General features: G+C 30.8%; 1 protein-coding gene and 1 pseudogene across 2 annotated transcripts; both read left to right on the top strand.

The window, feature by feature from the left end:
- LOC143242288 (sodium- and chloride-dependent GABA transporter 1-like) overlaps window positions 1-11,255 on the top strand; it is a 19,072-nt pseudogene extending 7,817 nt beyond the window's left edge.
- Window positions 7,162-26,293, top strand: LOC143242190 (anoctamin-4-like). Of its 2 annotated transcripts, none has more exons than XM_076485547.1 (11): window positions 7,162-7,498; window positions 10,822-10,877; window positions 11,160-11,264; window positions 12,936-13,070; window positions 13,534-13,697; window positions 14,902-14,984; window positions 16,637-16,708; window positions 17,731-17,808; window positions 22,814-22,850; window positions 24,876-24,987; window positions 25,966-26,293. In XM_076485547.1, exons 4-11 carry the CDS (start codon window positions 12,994-12,996, stop codon window positions 26,120-26,122), a joined length of 780 nt encoding a protein of 259 aa, XP_076341662.1. In that variant the 5' UTR covers window positions 7,162-7,498; window positions 10,822-10,877; window positions 11,160-11,264; window positions 12,936-12,993; the 3' UTR covers window positions 26,123-26,293. The 2 variants fall into 2 exon arrangements, with proteins under 2 accessions (XP_076341662.1, XP_076341661.1); XM_076485546.1 differs by lacking the exon at window positions 7,162-7,498 and adding an exon at window positions 21,362-21,532 and having other exon boundaries at window positions 25,966-26,137.

The raw sequence follows: 26,293 nt of genomic DNA, 5'->3' as shown, positions 1-26,293 counted from the left end.
TGCTTACTGCAGCTACATCTTGGAATAGACTCAACTAACAATGACTGTAATAATAATGGACACCTCATGTGCCAGTTATGATGCACCATGTACCTTGTGACCCAGTTAACCTTGTTATTGTTAATCTTGTAAGATAAATTTTAGGACATATATTTCTAGGTATAATTGGTTTTTAAATAACCTTCCTTGTTTCTATTACTGGCTTGAAAGGTACTTACAATACCATAGTAGACAGTTTTATCATTTAATACTCAAAAATTAAAAATTATGAAATCTTAACTGAAATTGGTTTAATAGTACATTTCAATAAAACAGTATTTATTACTCTTTTGAAGGCGTCGAACATTACAGATTACTTCGGGATTACATGACTTGGGAGGTGAGAACGTGGAACTGAGTTTGTGTTTGTTACTTGCCTGGTTTGTGGTTTATTTCGTCATCTGGAAAGGTCTACTGAGAAGTGGCAAGGTAAGATTTAAACTAAAATAAAACTTGGAAAGAAAGGAAAGATTGCATAAAACAGTGTTACAGTAACCATAAGGAAACATCACCTAATGACATAAAACACCATTTTTGTAATTACAAGAACAGATCACATAGTAACAAAAAACATTACAGTAATCACAAGGAAAGATCACTTAATGACATCAAACGCCATTACAGTAATCATAAGGAAACATCACCTAATGACATCAAACACCATTACAGTAATCATAAGGAGAGATCATCTAATGACATAAAACACCATTACAGTAATCACAAGGAAAGATCACCTAATGACATAAAACACCATTACAATAACCATAAGGAAACATCACCTAATGACATAAAACACCATGACAGTAATCATAAGAAAATATCACCTAATGACATAAAACACCATTACAGTAATTATAAGGAAACATCACCTAATGACATAAAACACCATTACAGTAATCATAAGAAAACATCATTTAATGACATAAAACACCATTACAGTAATTATAAGAAAACATCGCCTAACGACATAAAACACAATTACAGTAATCATAAGAAAACATCACCTTTTATTTAATCCAATAATCTTTAATGTTTCTGGCATTAATTATTTCATATCTTCGGACTGTTTTACTTTATTATTTGTTCATTGTTTGCAGATTATTGAGGTGTCAGCAGTCACTCCATACGCCATTCTAATCGTTCTTTTTATTCGTGGAGTGACGTTAGAGGGCGCTGGAGATGGACTACTTTTTTACATTAGTCCACAATTTGAAAAACTTTTGGATCCCAAGATTCGTTTATGATATTGTTATTATATTCACATACTAATGTTATTGTTATTATATTCATATACTAATGTTATTGTTATTACATTCACATACTAATGTTATTGTTATTACATTCACATACTAATGTTATTGTTATTATATTCATATACTAATGTTATTGTTATTATATTCACATACTAATGTTATTGTTATTATATTCATATACTAATGTTATTGTTATTATATTCATATACTAATGTTATTGTTATTGTATTCATATATAAATGTTATTGCTATTACATTCATATATAAATGTTATTGTCATTATATTCATATATAAATGTTATTGCTATTACATTCATATACAAATGTATTTGTTATTACATTCATATATAAATGTTATTGTCATTATATTCATATATAAATGTTATTGTTATTATATTGAGATTTAAGTGTTATTGTTATGATATTAATATTCCAATGTTATCATTATTACATTCATATACGATATAAACACCAGTAAATATTAATGTTAGATGTTAAAGGTTGTTGGACAGAACCAATGGCATATTCTTTTACCAACGAATAGTAGGATTAACCGTACATTTTAATGCCCTTGACGCAGAAGACAAACACTAACAACCAGACTGGGCAACAAATAAAACTTCCCATCTAATGTAACTGTAATTTACGTCTTTAGTGAAAACAGTGTCATTGTTAATCAGTAACTGTCAAGCGAATTTTTTTCGTTTATTTGCTATCAAGCTTTAATACTAGTTAATAATTCTTTAATCAAAACGAAACGAAACTAAATTAGTGTTAAATTTAAAGAAGTGAACTCTTTGTAATCAGTATTAATTTATTGTATTAATGTTATTAGGTCTGGGTGACAGCAGAAACGCAAGTGTTTTTCACCTTTGGTGTTGGTTTCGGTTCCGTCGTAACTCTTGGAAGTTACAACAAGTTTAGCCACAACTTCTTCCGGTAACAAACAAACTCTTAAGAAATGTTTTCTTATGTTTTAATTTAATTATTTAACAATGATTTGCACAAAAATGTTCAATAATGTAATAATTATCTATACTCTGTATTCCTTATTGTTTCAGTGTTTCTGTTTCCATGGATATTATTGTACACTTTGCACACATTCATAATTATTTCTCTATCTTTATTTCTAGAGACGGATATATTCTTTGTCTTATTAACCCTGCTACCAGTATATTTGCTGGTAGTGTTGTATTTTCCGTCCTCAGACACATGGCCTACTTGAAAGGTAACGGGACTGAAGTTGCTGACGTTGTAAAGTCCGGTAAGATAATTCAGTCTTCTAGTGCTTCAGTTGTTTATATAAACACTAAAAATTCTGTTTCTGTACAAAATCAACGTGTAACAGAATATTTCAGAACCAACTTTATAAATATATATTTTTTAATCTTGGTTCTAAAACATTTAAAATGAAACGTCTATTGTTAAGTTACAGTGTATCAACATCTTAATATACACTAAGTATTATCAGACAGTGACCTGCTGTGTTATTTTCAGAGTACAAACACGGTCCTCGTTTAGATATAATCTAACATGATGTATTTTCTTCAGGTCCAGGGTTGGCATTCATCACCTACTCTGAAGTTGTTTCACAGTTGCATAATTCACCTCTATGGGCAACTGTATTCTTCTTCATGCTGGTAGTCCTGGGCATAAACAGTCAGGTGAGCAGATAATATGTTTATGTGTTAATGTACGTCAACATTGTGAAATATTCAGAGACTAAACACTGTCTTTTCGTTTTTGTTTCAAATTTATACGTTTCTCTTATCGTTTGCTTGGTGGGAGTTTTAACGTCTTGTGCGTGGTTCAACGTATGGAATCTCCTTGGAAGTGAAATAAACAATTTCAGCAGTATAAAAACGTGAGTAACGTTAACGTGCGGGTGTTATTTAGTACGTCCGTTACATTTTACCCAATTACACATTTCAACAAAGAACAAGAGATATACGAGAGAACCGATAGGTAAGGGAAAAACAATTAGCAAGTTGCGACTGTTTTTGGGGATTTAGAAATTCTGCCAATCCCTCAATGAACGTAAGGCTAGTACGTGAAATTTGTAAAACTTGTAGTTGATGAAATGAAAGGATATCATTGTCATTAATTACACTGACAACCTGAGTAGCAACAGGAGCCAACGGTAGAAGCTACGAACTGTTTTACTCCATGACACCCATATATTATTCCCTGGTGTGCGTGTAACATATAATTTTTCAGTTTAACAAAACTAGCCCTTCTGGTGTGTTGCTAATATCATATATTTTATTTCCTCCTCTGCCCTATCAAATATTTGGTTGCAAGTCATGTGTCGAGTTACAATACAATTGTTAATACGTGTGTATGCTACATTCTACAATTGTATGTAACTTGCTACATATAACAGATATCATCTTCACGATGGATACCTCCTAAGTTTTCCTATCGTGTTACATATATTAGTAACAAGTTACATGGCTGTTACGTGTTACATTTTTAGTTATGTGCCACATGTCACAGTAATGAACTATATCAGCTACATGGTTAATACCTCTTGCAGTTGCTACATATGTTTGTAAGTTGTTACATATGTCACTAATGAGTTACGTGGTTGATACCTGCGACAAATCTCACCACGTTATTCTAGTCCAAGTTTAAGATTGTTGTGTGTTTCAACTGCGACCTCTAACACATGTTTGTTGTGTGGCACATATACTTGTTGCTGCACGTAACATGAGTTTACATTATGTTCTATTTTATATCTAACAAATCAAGCAATGGATGCGAAACCACATATTGTTTAACTGTTTATCGCTGGTTAAATATTTCAATATGCAAGAAATTTCAAAGTACCATTCTTCAGTGATCCATAGAGATAAACTTCTATTTCAGAAACTAATAACTTAAAACGTCCTCTCACGCAAGATGAAGTATTACGTTATCAAACTAAATAATAACACGTGTGTTTGAAACTTTATTATATAAAACATTAATTCATTAAATATATATACAAGGCTGACCGAAATCTTAAGGCCAATGAACATAAGGAAAAATATGCATTTTGCGTTGTTAGACAAAACCACTTATTTGAGTAGAGCTTCAAAAGATGAAAATAAGAAAAGGGAAAATAAAAATAAAAAACATTTTAGCATTTAATAGGGAAAATGTGAACACTATGAAATTAACCTAAATACTAGCTGATCAAAAGTTTAAGACCATACCAGAAAGAAGTCCCAAACAGGGTAGGAAATGCCCAACAAGAGGTCTCATTAGTGAGTTGTACGGCCATCATTGCGAATAACTGCAAACACTCGCTTTGGCATGGTCGATATAAGATTTCGCAGAAGGCTGGCTGGTATATTATTCCAAGTGGTGAAGATGGCTTGACAAATATCATGCACTGTTTGGAATTGACGTCCATTTCCATAGACCTCCCTTGCCATCCACCCCGAAATGTTATCAATGGATGGTCCAAAAAAATCACGTTATTCGTCATGAAAAAGTCCTTTGTCCTGCGGGCATTGTGGATTGCAGCGTTGTTTTGCTGAAAGATTCAGGTATTTCCACTCAAGCGGGAACCTTCAGTCAATAAGGATGCTCTCGCCAACATGCTAATGTAGCCAGCTGGTGTTTGACGTCCCTGAATAATCTGAGTTCTATTGTTCCATGGAAGGAGAAAGCACCTCAGATCATGATGGAACCTCCTCCACTGTGTCGTGTAGAAACTTTTTCCGGTGTGATATCCTTATCGTGCCAGTAACGTTGTAAGCCATCTGGACCGTCCAGGTTAACTTTTTTCTCATCGGAAAACAAAACTTTCTTCCACATTTCTACGCCCCGTGTTTGGTGCCTCTCAGCAAAGTTTAACTGAGCTGTTTTGTGGTGTGGAAGGAGGCGTGGCCTTTGAAAACGTTTACGATTTTTAAAGCCTTTCTCTCGTAGATGCCGTCTTATAGTTCTTGAGCTGTATTCTGTGTCCGTAAGGGCCTTAATCTGGTTCGACGATTGGCTGTTGTCTTGCCGGACAACCCGTCGAATCCTCCTACTTAACGTCGGCGAAATATTTTTGGGCTGGCCACTTGAAATTCCGTTCCATATTCCTCAGGATCTTTTAAGAAATTTGCAACAGCAGTTTTACTACGCACAGTCTCACCAGCGATGGCATGTTGAGAGAGACCTTAATTTTGCAGTTCGAGAATGCTGCCACGTTCAAACTCTGTCAACTTTTTTGCCTTTGCCATGTTTGTACCCAATGTTACACAGGAGATGCGAGTGGAAGATGTTGACAATACTAATGCTTGAACACAAATGACTAAATTTCGTTTCGTGTTTACCGATTAACGCTTCATTTCAGTACGGTCTTAAACTTTTGATCAACTGGTATTTAGGCTAATTTCATAGTGTTCGCATTTTTCCTATTAAATGCTAAAAGGTTTTTATTTTTATTTTCCCTTTTCTTATTGTCTTTTATCGAAGCTCTATTCAAATATGTGATTAAGTCTAACAACGCAAAATGCATATTTTCTCTTTTTGTTCATTGATCTTAAGATTTTGGTTAGCAGTGTACATATACAGTTTATATAGATCTGTCTAACTATGTTATTAAGTTACTTTGATCTGTATGTTATGACAACATGTGTACTGATATTGGTCAGTTTTTGTTTTTCAGTTCTGCACCGTGGAAACTTTCATCACAGGGATCGTGGACGAATGGCCATCTCTTTTGAGACCGCGAAGAGAAGTTTTTACCGTAGTAATTGTTATCATCTTATACATGTTAGGCCTACCAATGGTCACTAAGGTATGTTCCATAATATTAAAAAAATCAATAAACAAGTAAAAGGAATCTATCATTATGGTAGATGTTTTATTTGTCCGTCAAAAAACAAAAAGTTCCTCAAGCCGTCATCTTATCCAAAATAAACGACGTCATAATTAATGGCGTCAGTGATGATAACAGTAAGGTACTGCTGTAGAGAGAGATGTTAGTTCCTGTAGGAAGATATCTATAACTGTCTCAGTTTGTTATGTGATGATTGGTCTGTAGTACATGACGTCTAATGATGATGTGTTGCACATGATGTCAAATGTTTAGTGTTTAGTATGAAATGTCTAATGATGATGTGTAGTGCATAATGTCTGATGTTGGGTGTGTAGTACGTGATCTAATGATGATGTGTAGTGCATAATGTCTGATGTTGGGTGTGTAGTACGTGATCTAATGATGATGTGTATTGCATGATGTCTGATGATGATGTGTAATATATGAAGACTTATGTCGGGTGTGTTGTGCATGATGTCTAATATTGGGTGGATAGTCTAAAACAAATCTTATTCACTGTAAAAATGACGTAATAAATAAAACTTACCATAAGCACAACTCCCAATACTATTATATTTATTCAGTAACGTTCCACTTCTGATATATCTGTTTATTTCTGTGGCTTTACCATGGTGTTATCTTGTATCTAGAATATGGAAACTGTAACTTGTAATAAAATATATTTAATAAAAACGAAACTGTTAAGTAATAATTCTGATTGGATTTCTTTAAACTGATTGTAGTAGTCACTAAAATAATCTTTTTACTTTTCAGGGGGGCATGTACATATTTCAACTGATGGATTATTATTCTGCCAGTGGAATGACTCTATTGTTCACTGTTTTCTTTCAAACTATAGCTATTACATGGGTTTATGGTAAGTTTCAAATGCATGTCCTGCATTATTTCTTACGCCACTTCCCACTTCTTATATATCTGTTTATTTATATGTTGTTATTCTGTCCCGTAAAATGTGATGATGTATTTTACGTATGTTAATCCTAGGAGGAGCTGTTGTACAATAAACAAGTTAATCTTGAAGGGTGGTATCTTATTATATGCAGGTTAACCCTAGAACATGCTGTTGTACTATATGCAAGTTACCCTTAAAATATGTTGTTGTATTATTCTCAAGTTAACCCTAGAATGTGCTGATGTGCTATATTCAAGATGATGATATATTATTCTGAAATTAACTCTAGAATGTGCTGTTGTACTATGTGCAAGCTCTCCCTAAAGATGATGATATATTATTCTCAAGTTAACCGTAGAAGATTGTGTCTTACTCAAGTTTCACTTTAGAGATGATAGTTAATGATAGTCAATCCAGCCCAACGTGCTCAAATTGTGGACTTCATTTTGAAGAGAAAAAGATTCAGTAACAACACAAACGAATCTTATGCATTTGGCAAGTGAAAAAAACACACACTATATTTTAACATAATATGTATTTAGTTTCTTTTCTGTATAATTTACTGTGCATTAGAATTACTGAAAAAAATTCTTAAGCTAAATTTATACTTTTTGAAAATATATTTCTTCATTATGAACTGAGTTATTAGATTATCTGGGAGAGAAAACTGATTTTTTTCTATTACTTTTATAAAATATGAAATTCTTTTATGTATCATACTTATACCTTGTATTTCAAAATGATAACACTTAGTGATGAGTTTATAATAATTAATATGCATGTAGGTAGCTTTTTCTGAGAGGTACTAAAAGTATAAAAAAAAGTTTCCAAACAAAGCAAACTTTTTAAATTGACTTTTGTAATAATTTCTGTAAATCTTCCAACTATTCTGAAAGGTAGTTCATCATGTTTACTTGTAAAAAAGTTTTACACAAAGTACCATCATATACAAGTGGTGATACAAATTTCAGTTTTGAGTACAAATTAGCTTTCATAAATTGTTTTCTCTTTTGCTGCAACCTCTTCTGCGAGTGATTCAAAGTGCTTGTTCCACAACTGCCTCCCGTTTTGTACACAAAAATGAATCACACACTTTTATGGAAAGTCTTTGTTAGGATTTACTAACAGGAACAGCAAGCAAGTAAAATTTACAGTAAGATGGAAACATGAGCTAAACATAATTACAAATAAGAATCTGAAATTTGCATAGCTTACCTTTTTGATTTACTGATATATCCTTAAATTATTTAGTTCAGCATGGTCAGATGGACAGGGCACTTGCAACACAGTCTGAGGGTTGCAGATTTAAATTTCTGTCACACCAAACATGCTTGCGTTTCAACTGTGGGGGCATGATTGTGTAACAGTCAATCCCACTATTCATCGGTAAAAGAGTAGCTCAAGAGTTAATGGTGGGCAGTGATGATTAGCTGCCTTCCCTCTAGTCTAAATTTGGGACATCTAGCACAGATAGTCCTCAAATATTTCGTAGAAATCATGTTAAGAAATCTGTTAATTAAAAGTTAGTGTGTATTTTTAGGGCTAACACTTAAATATCTGTGTCTTAAAATACCCTTTGGGTTATAATGATTTGTATTTGTCATCATTATATTTTGTTTTGACCTTGTACTGACCAGCTGCTGATTTATTTTCTCATGTATATATAAAATCCCAAGATGGAATGTCCACCTGAACTTTTCTGTCATATTAAACTTTACAATTTAAATTCAGAGACTTGTATTTTTTAATGTAGTTTGACATAAGACTATCAGTGTGTACTAGAAGTTTTGTTATTTATCACATGATGTGAACAGTTAATGAATCTAATTTTATATAGCAAACTGACAAGAAGTGTTTAATATTCATAAGTTAATACACAGAAAACAAGAAGCTATAATTATTAGAATGTACTGATTGACTGGTTGGCTACCTTTGCTTATTAACACTTGATTATATCTCATAAGTTTCAACTAGATTAAGTTTTAGTCCTAAAATTAATTGTGCTGAATAATATTCATAAATATAAAAATTAATAGCTATAACTGTATTGTACACAAGTAATCAATATTTCTCATAAAGATCTGTCTGTGAATTTCTAAAGCCTAAAATGAATCAGTCTGAGTGAAAGTTTCCATTTGAAAAAGTAAAAAAAATACTTCTTTTCAAAAATATTTTTCTGGCAAAACTTTACATATCATCTACTATTTTTTCAACCGTAATACTAATAGAAATGAAATTACCAATGTGCAGTGAAATGAGAAACTGAAAAATATGAAATATAATGAACAAACATGTTTTTTCCTCTCTGAATGCTAGGCTTTCTATTTTCTTCAAAGTTTCAACTTAGCATCTCCCTATACTCTTCTTTTAATTTTATGGTTTTACTGCCTGTACATAGAACAAATGTCTCCTGTCTAAAGCTTAGGAAGTTGTAATATTGACAGATTAACTGATGAATAAAGAAATAGCAGAACATAGGTGAAAAACTAAAGATGTTATGAGAACAGTATAATTATGATGTTAGAAAACGTGAGTTCAAGAAGTCTTAATAGAAACAAATAAAATCTTTGTAACCCTGGGTATTCCTGATACAATCACACAGAAGTGGAAACCAATGCACAGTTAATTTAAATAACTTCAGCTGTGGTCCACTCTGTATTTTATGTAGAAAGTAAGCAACTTTCCCTAATGTTTAGGTCAGTCCTATATAGTTAGCATTGTAACAGGTAAAAACAAGTTGTTTTGTGTTGTGATATAATATACATAGTCGTTTGATAATAAACAGTTTGGAAAGAAGTCAGTTAATTCTGCTCTTAGACTGTAACCCACTATAAGTATTGTGCTTTTTTATTTGGACAATATATTGTACAGGTCATTCAAGATGTTGTAAAAACATGTTGGTTCAAGATGTCTTGATAGAAATGAATAAAAAACCCATAATTTGAGCACTTTTGAAAAGTGGATCTTTCTTCAGTTACAAATTAGAAATGGTGGTGTAATCAAATGAGTGATATACAAATAAAGGTAGTTTAGTGACATCAGGAACGTCATGTGGTTTTCCAAGAAATGTCTATTTCTCTATGTTCTTGTGTAAACGTCTCATTTCCAGTATAATATAGCCAATGGTGATAATATATGCGAAAAGGTGCAAGGAATATTTTACTTCAGAAATGGCTGAATATGTGTGTATTTAAAACTGCACTTATAAGTAAAGTAAAGGTGACACCTGGAGACAGGTTGAAAAAGATATACTAATTAGTTTATAAAAAATTATATGAAAAATTATCTTAAACAAATAGTATGTGTCAGTAAGTTCAGCTTTCACAATATGAGAATAAATAAGCAAAGAATAAAAATAATTTTTTTGACAAAGATGAAACCAGTGAACGAAGATCAACGATTCCAGGTTCCAGATTAAGTCCAAAAGGTTGATCAGTATTTAGATTAGCAATCCAATAAGTTTCTTTTTTATTTCTCTGTAAGCTTTAATTTTGAATCCTGTTTTCAATGGTTCAGCAGAACAGTATAATGAAACCTTATTTCATCTGAATAAGAAAGTGAAAATTTGGTAAATAATAATATGGTTATAGGCTTCTTAAACTACTAAAAAAGACTTAGTCACTGGCAACCCTGTAGTACTTGACATGTGTGCTTGGGTTTGTTACATATGATATGTGCGTTTCAATATATATGATACGATATATAGTGATGAATAAAAGTCATTGCAATCACTGTTAACATTGTTTTATTAAATATTTTTATATTTAAATATTTCATGCCTTATGTATTTATACTGTGTTTTTCTCCTATTTTTTCAGGAATAACAAAGCTTGTCAAAGATCGTGTCTACGAAGCTGCCTTTCCTTTACATGAGGTCAGTTAACTTATTGGATTCTTCTTTCCAAGTGTGCGTGATGTTGATAAAGTACAATTTTTCATATGTTAAAAGTATTGTTCACAGTTATTTCTACAGCCAGTGTGTATTATATCAGGTTTATGACCTGATGAATTTGTGTGATAGGGTTGCTCCTGTAGTTTGTTATTAATATTATTTTCCAGCAAAGTACACTTTAACATATTTTTATTAGTTGATATTTCACTTCCTGTATCAGTAAAATAATGGTTATGTTGATAATTTATTTTGACGTATTATTAGGGGGAATGTCATTCTTCAGATGACAAAGCTCCCAGGAAATGGTTATTGAACAACTGGGCTTCGTTTTCAACAATATTTAAAAAAGCAACCCCTTGATGACATCAAGTGAGTGTTAATAATTTCCTGGACAGAATTTATTTATTTAATATAAAAAATCACTTGGTAAAAGTTTTGAGTTTTACCTAAAGATTGAAATTACCAAAAAAACATCTTATATTTGTATGCCATGTTTAGAGTCTCAGTTGGAGTTTTATTCTTACAAGTTGTGTTTTGAAAGCGATCATTCTGAATACAATAATTATGTATAAGGAGAGTCAGTCATGATAGGAGGGAGAGAATTCTCTTTTGTTGCTATTGTATTATATTTATTGAGCTACAAAATTCAATAAAGATGTGGTAATAACCAACCAAAAGAGATGTAGATCTAATAGAATTAGCATGTAGTTAATCAGATGTTTCTGTTATATAATAGTTTTAATTTCTGAATTTCAAAAGTAAAATATTTTAATTTGTAACGTCTTAGTGTTTACATTTCTGTATCACGTGATGGCACTTGTTTGTTTAAAATTGCTAAACTTAGACATCTTTTCACTTGTGTTTGGTTCACTGAAATTGAATACAGCTTTCTTGTTTTCGACATACAGTCTTAAAGCTCTGTTCGAATAAGTGTAAATAATTCTCTCTCTCTCTGTCTTTGACATTTGCTATTACATTATTGATAACCATTAGAAAATAAATATTTAATATTCTCTTTTATGTATAATGTCATCTCGTTCACAGGATGGCTTTTAATTTTTTTGGAACATAGATTCAAATCTGCTATTACTATGTTTAGTTTAACCAGCCAAGGAAAGTGTTTTGATGCACAATGTTTAGTTAGAAAACCAGTTAAATTGTAATAATTATAAGACATTGAATTCTTTGTGTTTATTATTGTTTGTGCTCTAAATTGTGTGTTTGAAATTAATAAATAATTTGGGGAAAAAATGAAAAACAGCCCCATGGAAAATTTGGGTTAGCCTCTATCAATACTTTAAGTCTTTGACAACAAAAGAAATTACAGCATTCACAATAAAGTACTAGATTTTTGTTATTTTTTATGCACATATTTTGTTTGTTTTTATTATAAAAATAATACTTATTAGGTAACATTAGAATATATGAATGAAGAAATAGATTAATTTATTTGCAATATATGTATATACTTTTGAAGATTGTTTGTATGACATAACTTTATGCTGTAATTTGAACGAAGTGTATACAAGGTGATTCCTGGGTTGTTACATAGGCTTAGTATGAAGGAAGTTGTCATATTTAACTGATACAAGCCTGAAGATAGTCAGGATAAACAATGATAAGCTTTTATTGTGCTCTGCAGGGATTTTAGAAAGGAAAAATTTTATTTCATATTTTTTTTGGTGTGGTTACAAGGTTAAACAAATGGCCTGAGCTCATGTAATGTGAAGGTAGAGACACTAATGCATGACATATAAATATTTTCCAAAAATAACTTGATATTCAATTAGAAGATTTTAGAAGCTATGCAAATGAAATTTGGAAACTGTAATATTAAAGATATAAACATATTATTAATTTTAGCATGAAAATCACTTTGCTCTCATACTAATCAGAGTTTAAAATTGAGACAAATCTTTATAAAAAAAAAAAAAAAGGTTCTTATGGATTGATTTTTTGGAGTTCCTCATTAGTTATTGTATCCACTATATTTTGTTTGATAAGAATCACTTTATTGTTTGTTCCTTTCAATTTTTTCAGGGAATATTTTGGAGTGAAAATTGGCCTCTACTTTGCTTGGCTGGGATTTTATACCTGTATGCTGATCCCAGCTTCAGCAGTAGGAGTGCTGTGTTTCATCTATGGGTTCTTCACCTTGGTGGGTGATGCTCACAGGTATGAATTAGGGGAGAAAAAAAGTTAAAAGAGTTATCAAACAGTTTATTATTTTTATAACTCATGTTTGATCATTTTCTAAATTATACCTCAAATAAATCAGTTATTTAGAGATATGTAATTGATGGAATGTGTTAAGTAATTAATCACTGGACTAATTAATCAGTGTTTAACTAATTAATTATTTTGCACAAGACATTTGTAGCTGGAATAATTGCAAAGAGTAATAATTGGAACCATTAATTTTTATTGGTTGATATGTTTTTAACCATTAATGTACCTAAAAATATTTTCAATAATTTTTGTGACAAATTGATTTAAACATAATTTCAGTTAATTAGTTAGTTTATGTGGCATTATCATTGAAATTGATAGTTGTATATTATGATTGATTTAAATGTTCAACTGTACTGTGTTTATTCTATAAATTTAAAACAAAATTGCATTTTTTTTTTTTTTACAGCAAGGACGTCTGTGAGAACCACAATGACGTAATTTTATGTCCTCGGTGTGACATAAAAGGATGTAAATATGAACAGCTAGGACAGACATGCACTTTTGTCAAAATTACACATCTTTTTGACAATGGTGCTGCTGTATTTTTTGCTGTTTTTATGTCACTCTGGGGTAAGTATTATATAGATTTACATGTTAAAGTTATATAAATAATATTCTCTTCTTCAGACTCTGTTAGAGCTTTCATACACAAAATATCAAATTTTTTGTAAATTAGTTTTAAGACTTTTTTAAGTTACGCTTTTCTTATGCCTATTTTCTTTTAGCATGTTGACTATCTAACATGCATAGTAATTTTGATTTTAAGGTTAAAAATGTTTGTGTGCATCAGAAAATGTTCAAATTTTACATATAAAATTTTTATAACCTCCAGATAATTATCAAACATTTTTGTACAAAGAAAAACATAATGTTTTGTCTGTTATTTTTACTAATGAAACTCTGTATGGGCTTGATAGATTTGACCACTATAAACAATTAGGAAATTAATATAAATAATGCCTTTTTTCATTCTAGAATAACTACAAACTATAACTCATATAAAATAGCTTAAATTTGATAACATTATACATTTATATAGAAGGGGAGGACAAAAGAGTGCCTCTCCCTTGAAAATGTTAATTTATTTGATATTATTTTGGAATAGATCTTGTGAAGTGCATTTAACACATTTTTCTATTATCAAATAAAATATATAACAAATTAACAGTATTTTCGAGGAGGCCACTTTTCTTGTCCACACCACGTACATATATAAATTTATTATATTGATCTTTCAACTGTGTCTGGATAACAGTGTAGAAGTTACAATGACAAGGTGCATGTATGCTCATGCTACCATATCCAGTAACATAAAACTGACCTTACAAAGGACCTGAATTTTGGGAAAGTAACTCACTAAGAAAATCCTCATGATATGTGTGGTAATGGATGCCCATAGCAAAAGGGTTACTTCAACATAAAAACGTCCAACCTGCAATACTTGAAATGGTCTTAATTTCAAACCAACATAAAGCACATCAAATTTGCTACACATTCAAGACTTTAAACTTCTATTACTGAAGTCTCACATCAAACACTTCAAATTAATTCCAAAAGCATGTTATTACTTTGAGATATCTTGTCTGTAATTTGGGACTTTTCAAGGAAAAAAGAAAACACTTTACAAAGTTTATTATTACTAACACTTTGGTGAACAAAAATAGTTGAATAAATTATCATAAGCCATATAAGTTTAAAGAGTAATTTGTATTCTGTTGCAGTTTCTGTCTTTAGTGATGATAAACTTTATCACTTTGTTTTTATTTACTTTCAGCTGTTATCTTTATGGAATTGTGGAAAAGGTATTCAGCAAAAATCACCCACCATTGGGATGCAACGAATTTTGACACCTTAGAGGTAATGTGTACTTTTATTTCAGTTATTAATTTATCACAATGGACTTGTGTATTTGACATGAACTTTTAACCATGGCAGTATACCTATTGTGATTGTGAAGGTACTAGTTGTGTCATGACAAATTTGACAGTAATCATACAAGTATTTTAATTATATGTTGTCAGTGTTGACTGTTATGATTGCAAAGTGATTTTTCATGTTAAGATTAAAAATACTTCATTTAAAAATTTTCAAATTTCACTTATGTAGTTCTTTAAACCTCCTTCATAAATATCAGATGATGTTTGCTGTCAGTAAAAAGTTTATTTTATCTGTTATTTTACAAGCTGTAACTTTCAAATGATCAGCCAATCTAAACATCCTCATAACCACCATAAAAAATTATGAAATAATTGTTAATTACTTTTTTATTGTGCTAAAATGACAACAAATTGTGACAATATACATCTTCTGTTTCTTCTTAATCTTACAGTTTTATTGACTTTTGAACCATGTTTAACTATTAATCCTTCCTTTGAGGGTTGCGGGTTTGCATTCCCATCACGCCAAACATGCTCGCCCTTTCAGCCGTGGAGGCATTCTAATGTCATGGTCAATCCCACTATCCATTGGTAAAAGAGTAGCCCAAGAGTTTGCGGTGGGTGGTGATGACTAGCTGCCTTCCCTCTAGTCTCACACTGCTAAATTAAGGACGGCTAACACAGATAGCTCTCGAGTAGCTTTGTGCAAAATTCAAAACAAACAGTCCTTCTTCACAAGTTTTAAATCACTTGGTGAACCTTCAGCTCATGTTACCCTTTTGAATTACATTAAACAATATGAAGAATATTTCTTATTACTATTCATTATTTTAGCTAATCTAACCTAACAACTTTCTTGTTTTTTCATTTTAGTTACTTTTATAGTAATAAATAAAGAATATTCATGAAAAACATAAAATGTACTGTTTACCAGCATCTTTTTTTGTTCTTTACTAATGGCACTACCACACTAAATGCCCCTTGCTGATATAGTGGTAAGTCTATGGATATACAACATCATAGAGAACTATTGGCAGCTTGTAAAAGAGAAGCTGTGTGCGTGCTAAATGACTCTAATTTCCTAGTGTATGACATCATGAACGAATAAGATAGAAAGCCGTAAAATAACTACTTTATAATAACTAATTTACATAAAATTATTCAATTCTTGTAGAGGTGATAAGTAAATTATAAAAAAGGAAGAATCTAAGAACTTAAATACTATTAAAATTTGATTCAGTAATTACATTGTGATGCAAAGTTTACTTGTATACATCGATAATAAACTAGTTTAATTAAATTTTGAATTTAACTCTGTAAAAGGTTGTGACATATGCAGCTTGACCTTCTTGATGTGAAAGGGTTAATGACCTTGTTTTCCTGCCTTGAGTGGGTGCTCAGGACAAGTTTGTTTGTTTCCAGTATGATATTTACAGCTACTCTCTAGTATTTTCCTTTGAACATCTTTTCAAACTTTGATTTATAAAAATAATGTTTGAATGTTCCCTAAAGTTATTCTTTTGAGAAAGTTTCTCAAAAATACATGTTTAAAAATGTAAATTTCTTAACACACAGATATGATGTTTTACCTGAACTCTTGATCATAATGTGTGTTTTTTTTTATATCACCAGGAACATCCAAGGCCAGAATATTTAGCCAAATTATCAACAGTAAAGAAAAAGAAAGTAAACTTTATTACAGGGGTAAGAACAGCAGTTATCAATTTATAATAAACATCAAAACAAACATCTGACTTTTGTCCAGTTGTTCCCACAATTTGTCCAGTTTTTATACAAGTCTAGATCTATCTGTTGATGATGATTTTGCAATGTTGTAGTTGATTATCAGATTATAAGTTTTATGATGACACTAAAAGTGTTTGGTATTGGTTTTACAACAAAACTGTAACTAAATAACTCTATCAAACAAAATTAACAAGCGATGTATCTTTTGTATAAATTCTTTCTTAAAATTATTAAACTTAAAAAAATGCCTTATTCTTCTTCAAAAATGCAGTTATTTTGAGTAAATGGTCTTCAGAGGTACAATTTTAAAAGGGTGATAAAACACTTTTCTAAAAATAATTCAGTGTAAATGCATTACATGTAGTTTAAAAGACAGCAGAGTATAAAAAATACATGTGAATATCAAAAATGTAAAAGATCTTGGTAGAACATTGTTTGAAATTGAAAGTTTAAAATGTCAACTTTTATGCTTGTTTCAAATATTCTCATTTAAAGTCCCATACCTGGCTGCCAGGTGGTTAAGGCGCTCGACTCGTAATTATAATGTGATGGTCAATCCCATTATTTGTTCGTAAAAGAGTAGCCCAAGGGTTTGTAGTGGGTGGTGATGACTAGCTGCCTTCCCTCTAGTTGTATACTGCTAAATTAGGGACAACTAGTGCAGATAGCCCTCGTGTAGCTTTGTGTGAAATTTAAAACAAAGCAAATAATTTAAAGTTCATTACATTTATTTTATCCCTTTTTTAAAAAACAAACAAACAAGTTAGATGTTCCAATGCCTAAGTTGTGGTTTTATTATCCCCTTCAAAAATAATGTAAATTGAACTTCAGAAGGAATATTACAGTAGTTTTTCATCAGTTCTGGTTCTTTTTCTAAGGGCATGTGTTTGAACTTTGTTTCTTACGAGTTATGAAAATTTATTACTTAGTTTTTTACTGATGTGTTTTTCTAAATGCTTCTGTGATGTACACTGTAACAGGTAAACGAACCATGTGTTTCGTTTTGGAAGAGACGAGTACCGTGTACCATATTTTCCTGGTCTGTGGTGTTACTACTTGTGAGTATTTATTTATGAATTAATTTGAGTATGTAGGTGTGTACACTAGAGCTATGTGAACATTTAAGATTTCAGATTTAAAGAAGAACCAATTTTGAGAACAGTGAACTTTAGAAACAGGTTCAGTAGGTAATGAAGACTATTTGACACAGTGATGGTGTTTGGTATTCAGTGGGAATGAGAAATTTATCTGTATACAGGAATATATGTGTATGTGAACTTTATTATTAAAAATTATTAATTTGGGAAGGGGTGTATGGATCATCAGAAAAGTTGAATCAAAATATAAAAATTGTCATTTCAAGCTGACAACTCGGGACTCTTAAAAGTAAACAAACTATTTTGTCCCCACTAAAATTGATAAGTACTGTAGGCATGGAGTTAATAGAGAGATTTATAATAATCTTAAGAAAATAATACAGACATTACTTGCAGCTGTATTTATTTACTTTGTTAGAGCCTTTGGCTATAGGCTTGACAATACAGTCTCTGCATTTTGATTCATGTTGTTTCTTTATTTTTCTGACAATCTAGAATGAGTTTTAATTATATTGTTACTTAAGATGTTTTTTTTTAATATTCATTAATAGAGAATACATTCTAAACTTCACAAGTGCATGTGAATTCAATTGAATGTTACATAATTTTTGACAGTTTACTGTTGCTTGTGCTTTATGTTCCACTTATCCACCACATATTAAAATAAATGACACATATTCAAGATAAAATAAACATATTTACTGGTATACACCTGTAACATACAAACTGTAAAATTGTTCTCAAAGGACCATTGTGAAGGCAAAGATTGTATGATCACAAATTTAATGAGTAGCTTCCATCAGCTTGAACTATTATATAACAAAAGATGAACAGTAACAAAGGAATCTCATCAGAATGGAATAATGTTTCTTTTAAAAAAATACAACAAAGTTTAGTGCAACATAAACATACACAGTCACATGCTTACTTTGATAGGTTTACATAACAATATGTTTGTTCTTCAACAGCCTGCTGTGTACAAGTGTTTGTTAGAAAAAGGCAACACAAATAATTCTCTCAGTGGCACACTTTGCTAAATTGCTAATTATCAATAACTTTTACTACCACTACCTGTTTAAAATTGCAATAGCTATATGAAAGAGTAATATATGCAGTGGTAATAAATACTGAATATGTACTTGTGACTTTTGCTAAGTACAAAAAACAGTAGAAAGAATTACCGATGTGATATTGAATAGTAGCATCTGTTATGGTAATCATCCAGTGTCAAACAGCTGTTGAAATGTTGCCAAGGAAATAAATTTGAGTAATGATGAACAACAGTGGCTTGAATAACAATATCCATCATCAGAATCGCCTAATTTTGTTGTATCTGTTTCCAATAAAAACACTAGAAAATGCACAAGCTGTAGTTTCCAACTAATGCACATACTAGTAAAACACTGGATTTTTTGATGGCTAAAAATGAAGGACTCAGAAAATTTCACAGCATGACATAATTAAGGATGGGGAAGTAAGTTCAAAAGTACTGTCAGTTTCTTGCAGAAATCTCAGTGGAGTCCTGTAACAAAATAAATATCATTTGAAATAATTTTATAGTGGAATCAAAATGATTAATTGTGGCTTGAGTTAAGCTGTCAGCAATAGATCTACAGTTTTGTTTGCTTACATTTTTTTTGTGATCTCTATTTGTGGATTTTAAATACCTAGTTTTTAATTATCTGCTATGTTGACTTTTTTTTAGTGCACAACAATGAGAAAATATGTGTTTAGAGTGAGACACGACCCCCACTAGACACGTATAAAATTATTCCAGTAGGAAAACAGCCCTTTCAAATAAAACAAGTGTGTTTAAAACGTCTCTTTAAATAAAGATTTGTGTCTTTTGAAGTAATTATTTATCAAGGTTTTGTGACTTGTTTAACGTGAGTCCAATATGAAAGCAGTCACTGAACAACGTTGTATCTGTTATGCACTTATAACCACGTAAAGCATCTTTCACTGAAAATTAACTGATTTTTAAGTGAGCATTCCATACAGCATATCTTTCTATGTTGTGGTTGAAAATGCTCAGTCAATTTTGCTGTAGTTTTGTGTAACAATAACATGAATAAAAATAACACGATTAAGTAAGGAAATTTTAACTTTGTCTCAACAATCATGTATTTTGCTTATTATCAATCTTTTGGTGGTCCAGTCTATTTACAAGAAAAGTTTTCAGTGGTGTTTCAAGAATGAGTCTACTTTTAAAGGTTTTTTCCCAAATGATCAGAGATTACTCAAAGGCTTAAAGAGACATCCCAGTACCACAGGTGGTACTGTTTTAGAGTAAGGCTGCATTCTTAAATTAAGATGACTTATAACTTCATGGTCATTGATTTTTGGTTCTATGTTTAAAGAAAAATTGTTTTTAAAAGATGCATTTTGTAAACTTGGGAGGATTTTTTTATTATTTTCAGTGAATCCAGTTTCCAATTTTTTGCAGTATGGTATACAAAACAGTTATTTCTCATAATTGTCTCCACGGATAGGTGTACTGTATTTCAAGATGGCTGGTATGGATATTAAAACTCTTATTAAAATAAATTAGAAAACAATGTTTCACCTTCTTAGGAATCTCAGGCCTTCAGGTTAAGAAAAAGTTTTAATACCCATACCAGCCATCTTGAGATACATTTTTACTTGATGTGGGTTCCTCATCATCATGAAAGAGATATAGTTTTTCTGTTGCTTCACCTTCTTCCAAACTCTTTTCAGTCGATTGCCATACCTACATATCTTGGCAGATTATCTTGAAACTTGGTAGGGTCATACTTTGATCCAGTATGTCCAGTAAGTATTTTCATTTTTTTATTTAGGCTTTTTTAAGGGGTCAGATGCCAAACAACCCAAAAATATATCTTTTGGGCTCTTGCGTGGTTATATTTACAGCAGTCTGGAAGTCAACTGGCACAAATGTAAATATTCATGAGCTCAATGCAATGACAAACAAAAATAGCTAGATTTGCCCATTTTGAATCTTTTTTTTTTTTTTTTTTTTTTTTTTTGGGGGGAGGCAGGAAGAGATCTGAAAAAAGCACAATTTAGAGGTATTTGTTGATCATTTACTCAGCCATATTTTGACCAATTTACATGGTAGCTGGTAGAAAGATATTTTTGTACAGGTCCCAAACATTGACAAACAAAAAATTGTGAAATTGCCCATTTTTAGTAATTATAAAATGGGTTAAGATGCCACAGAAAAGCATAACTTTAGAGTTGTTTGATCAGTTGCAGATTTCATGGTTTTTGTTTTATCATATCCTGCAAAACAATTTGCTGCCTAGAAAATCTAGGCAAAGACTTAGTGAACCACTCCATAAAAGGACAAATAACCTCCAACTGTGTGAAGAAATCTGGACTTTAACTGCCAGACTCCAGTTATAGTTTGCTACAGCAAAGTGTTTTTTTTTAAGTTCCCTAAAACTATTTTAAATTTACATACATATTCTGTGTTACAGTAGGTCTTGATGCAGTGATTCTTTATAGAATTAAATTATGTTTTGTTCTTTAGATAACAATAGCTATTGCTGCTGTGGTTGGTGTGATTGTTTACAGAATATCCATTCAAACTGTTCTGTACTTCACATTGAGTGACAATCAGACACTAACCAGCATGGTATCTCTTACTACCTCTGTGACAGCTGCACTGTTGAACCTTGTATGCATCATGACCTTTAACCTGGTAGGTCACTTAAATGAGAAACATTAGGGATATGAAATTCACCTATTTCTAGTTGTGTAAAATGTACTTTTTATGGCTTTATTGAAGATGATATGGATCAAATACCTGCTTATAGTGATATGTGTATATAAGAGTGTGTGTGTATATATGTATATATATGTATCAAGTACCTGTTTAAAGTGGCACGTGTGTGTATATATATATATATAGTTGTATGTAAGCATATTAGTTTTGTTGTTTATTTATTTTTACTTTGATTTCTTAATGACTAAAAGGAAATGTTATATGTAATTACTTGTAATTTTTTAAGGTCGTTTCTTGTTTTCTTTCAGCTGTAAATAATGTAATTTTTTTTTTCATGTTTGTATTTTCAAGAATGAAATTAATATAGCTTGAATTTTTTTATGAATGCACCAAAATAACCATAAGAAAATCTTTATATTTTGCGTGCAGAGAGATTATTAAAATAATGACAAACCCTCAGTATTTAAGTTCAGATGCAAGTAACACTACTATATATTTGTTTTGTAAGATCTTCAGTAGTACTTTTCAGTTTTGGCCATTTCAGCCATGGGGGCATTATAATATGACAGTCAATCCACACTATTCATTGGTAAAAGAGTAGCCTCAGGTGTGGCTGTGAATGGTGATGACTAACTGCCTTCCCTCTAGTCTTATGCTGCTAAATTAAGGACGTCAAGTGCAGATAGCCTTTGTGTAACTTTGTGCAAACTTCAAAACAAACCAAACCAAATAACTTTTCAGTTTTTTTATAAACACACCCATCATCATTGAGTGGTCAAATACTAGGCACAGGAATTAGTGTACGTTGATCATGCATTTGTTCTTTTACCTTTGGGCTGGGCATGTATAAATTTGAATTAGAAAAACTTGATTTAAACTCCAAAAATTACAAGCCAGAGTAAAAAAAAAACCAAAAGAGAAAGAACACTTAACCAGGGATAAAATTACCATATTCATATCACACTGATATCTGAAACATTTTGGTATTGTTTCATTATTTGTATGCTAGGCCTAGTGGTCAGTGTTCTGAACTCTGAACCTGGGGGTTTATGGTTCTAATCCTGTTGCAGCAAAAATGCCCTTCAACCTTGAGATTATGTGAATGTTGTAAAAGTGATTGTCAAATCCTGTTATTTGATTAGAGTAACCAAAGAATTGGCAATAGGTGCCATTTCATAGTCTTATCAGTTTAAAGTTAGGGATGGCTAGTGTAGATGTTCTTTCTGAAACAACTGACTAACTATTAACCTTTTCTAGATTTATAGAAGAATAGCCACCTTCCTCACTGAATTGGGTGAGTTTTACTTGTTTCTAATATTGGCAATTCCAAATGAACATAGGTTATTTTGTATGTTTTGTTCATCATTTTGAATAACAAAATTTAACCAGAATCTGACTGCAAAAGTTCTTATCCATATTTATTTTAGTGCTAGATAAATACTGTTGCAGTCACACAAAGTTTATCAGAATAATTTATACATCTTGAAAAAAACATATACATTTTATTGGTGAATAAATCCAAATTATGCACACTTTTCAAAATAGAACTTATTTCTTTAAAAAATTAATTTATGCCACATTATGCATGTTATCTGAATTTTTAATTAACTTTTCTGTTTGTACAGAATGTATTAAAATAACATTAGAAAGTAATTATGTAAAAGTATATTGAACATCACTAACAGCACACTTTATCACTTTACCAGTCTTAGTTTTATTATTGATCATGTCTGAGTGTTTTGTTAAATAAACTAGTGGGTCAGTGTGAAACACAGTAAAGTATATTTAGTTGCAATACCATATAGTCTTGTGATCAAAGCAGTGAAAACTGTTCACATTGCTAACATATATATGCAGAAATACATGAAAAATTGTATAGTATTTATATAAATATATTTATGATAATTTTAAGGTTAGATGATTATTTGTAACTTTTAATTTGGTATTATGTATTTGATTTGATGACAGTTCATGATGAAGAACAGTAAATATCATATACAGTGTACAGGGATACTGAAAAGGAAAACTTGTAAATACACATTTTTTAGAGGCAAGCACAATATGCAAGCAGTGCCATGGATATAGTATTTTTAGTCTTTACATAAACATCAACATGTTAATATGTAACTCAGATTGTCATCCTTTCTTGATTAGAAATACTTTTCCAGTGTGTTTTATATTTAGCATACAACAGACTTGTACATTCTACTAACAACTTGCAACATCTTGTGTAGATATCCATAATAAATTCAGAAATATAGTGAACATTCCATCTGTAATATGGCATTTGTCCAATAAACCGACCCCATGCATTTTATATTAAGGATATATGTGTGTTTCAACATAATTTTTTATAAACTTGTGTATGAAGGCTACTAATAAAATAAATTTTAAAATATGGAATTTTATTTTGAGATAAAATCATGTTACAATAAACAATAAAACATCTCTTGTTAATGCAGTCAATTGATGTAGAGATATTACATAAATTGGCTTCAGTACTGCATGTTATATATTTTAAAATTGTCAAAGATTACTAAAAATGTGTATAAAAATTACCATAAAAAGATATTTCCACTGTAAAACTAGAATGTAAAGCTCTTTTTTTCTGTTACAGTATGGAATGAAGTCAATCATTTTGATTTAAAATTAACTTGTGTTTCCTAATGATTTGGCTTGAGAAGTAGTTCGTGTTTGCTAATTCATGGAAACTAGTGTATCTAGACCACAACTGTCTTGATCAACAGTCATTGGTATCCTACTTCTGACAACAACAACAAAAAAATGGTGGAGGCTAAGATAAGGCTTAACATTTATTTAGATCATGGACAAATTAAGAACAATACGGAAAATTCGTCTTCAGTTCCTATGATTTGTATTTTATTATGACTTCCTCTCCCTCAATACAAAAATATTTGACCGTAGTATTTCTAATTACTCAAAACTACATTGCAGAAATATCTTTGCTCCGTGTGACAGCAGCAGAGTCACCTAAAAGCTGGACCTGAACCAGACGTAGAATGATATTTATAACTATGGAAAATAATGAATTTTGTAAATAAGAAATAATTCACTTTCAGACAGAAAGATATTTATACTCTAAAGATTTGATTTGAAGAATAGAACTTAATGTTTCACCTAAGAGCTCTAAAAAACCTCTGACATGATGGATGTTAAATGAGGAGTTTAATAGTATTATCAATTGGTTGTCATTAGTGTTAAGGTAGTTTATCAAACATTTTTTATTTATGTCAACCTTTTCTGTATGTTAATATTCTTTTGTAAAATAGTAAATACTGTTCTGAAATATTGTATATAGAAATACATCGCACTCAAAGTGATTATGAAAATAGTTTGACTTTGAAGATGTACATGTTGAAGTTTGTCAACTACTATTCATCAGTTTTTTACATTGCATTTTTTAAAGGAAGGTGAGTAATTTGTGTTAAAATATGAAATGAAGTTGTTTACAAAAAAAGAAACAGTGAACTCAAAATAAATGGTACTAAAAGACAGCTGATAATACATAGTTATAAAAACTAATCTTTCAAGTTGTTTTGTAGACTAACTTATTACTGTTCATAGAAGTGTTTAAAATCACATGTAACATGATTTTTGAAACATTTTAATGTCTGCATGTGTAGGTTGAAGTAGATTAAGTTGTTGAAGCAATGTGCTAAACTGTTGTATTTACCTTTATGTGTTCATTTTTTTCTACTTTTGTTGGTTTTTAGTTTTTAATACAAAGATATTATTACAATTCATATGTAAGAAAAATGTTTTAAGCAATAAAACAAACTTGTAACACCATAATAAAGGGTATTCCCTTTCAAATTCAGATTATAGGTAACTAATCAAATATTGAAGCACATTATTTTTGTTCATTAAAAATAAACTTAGCATTATGAGGGCCCTTTATTTATAAATATTGCAGATAAAATTAATGTTTTAGCTGAATAATATAATTTATTGATGTACAAGTCTAAATATAACAAGCTAAAATGTTTTTTTACATTTATTGTGCTTACAGTGAATTAAATGGTCATGGAAATTTTAATAATAACTTATTGAAATGGCATAGAATTCTTTATTTTTTAAAAATGTCCTAAACTTGTACTTCTTACCCCAATGACACAGCAGTATGTCTGCAAACTTACATTGGTAGAAACTAGGTTTTGATACTGGTGGTGGGCAGAGTACAGATAACCCATTGTGTAGCTTTGTGCTTAATTACCCACAAACTTGTGGTTTTACCTTTGAGATTTTAGGAGACTTAAAATGAAAAAGGACAATGGAGAAAGTGTGAATAGTTCATCAATACAGAATTGACTTTTTTAGATTTTATTTTTATCTTTATGTTACATGTGAAGAAAGTTGTTTATGTTAAAATTTATCTTTTGATGCAACAGGTTTGTTGGGTATCCAGGACATTACAATTCATTGTTTGGATATCGACAAGAGGAAGTATGTATAACATTGTCAGTTTTTTTGTTTTATAAAAGTTCAGATGTTAAACTGTTATTTAAATTTTCTTTTTGTACACAGTTTATTCATAGTACCGTATAATAATTCCAAAACATACTTAACATCTGTTGACATTGTAGCTATTTCTCAATATCCAGTGTCATTAGCTGCTCGGTCCAGTGGTTCTTTGAAGACATTGTGTCGGCTGGTATGTGGAATACTTCTATTACACTCCTATCTTTTTGTTTACATGATCTGGCCAATTTCTCTTCT

Source organism: Tachypleus tridentatus, unplaced genomic scaffold, assembly GCF_004210375.1.
Source record: "Tachypleus tridentatus isolate NWPU-2018 unplaced genomic scaffold, ASM421037v1 Hic_cluster_2, whole genome shotgun sequence".
NCBI classification, from domain to species: Eukaryota; Metazoa; Arthropoda; class Merostomata; order Xiphosura; family Limulidae; genus Tachypleus; species Tachypleus tridentatus.
Note: the sequence above shows the minus strand (reverse complement) of the source record. Positions and strands in the feature narration are given on the sequence as shown.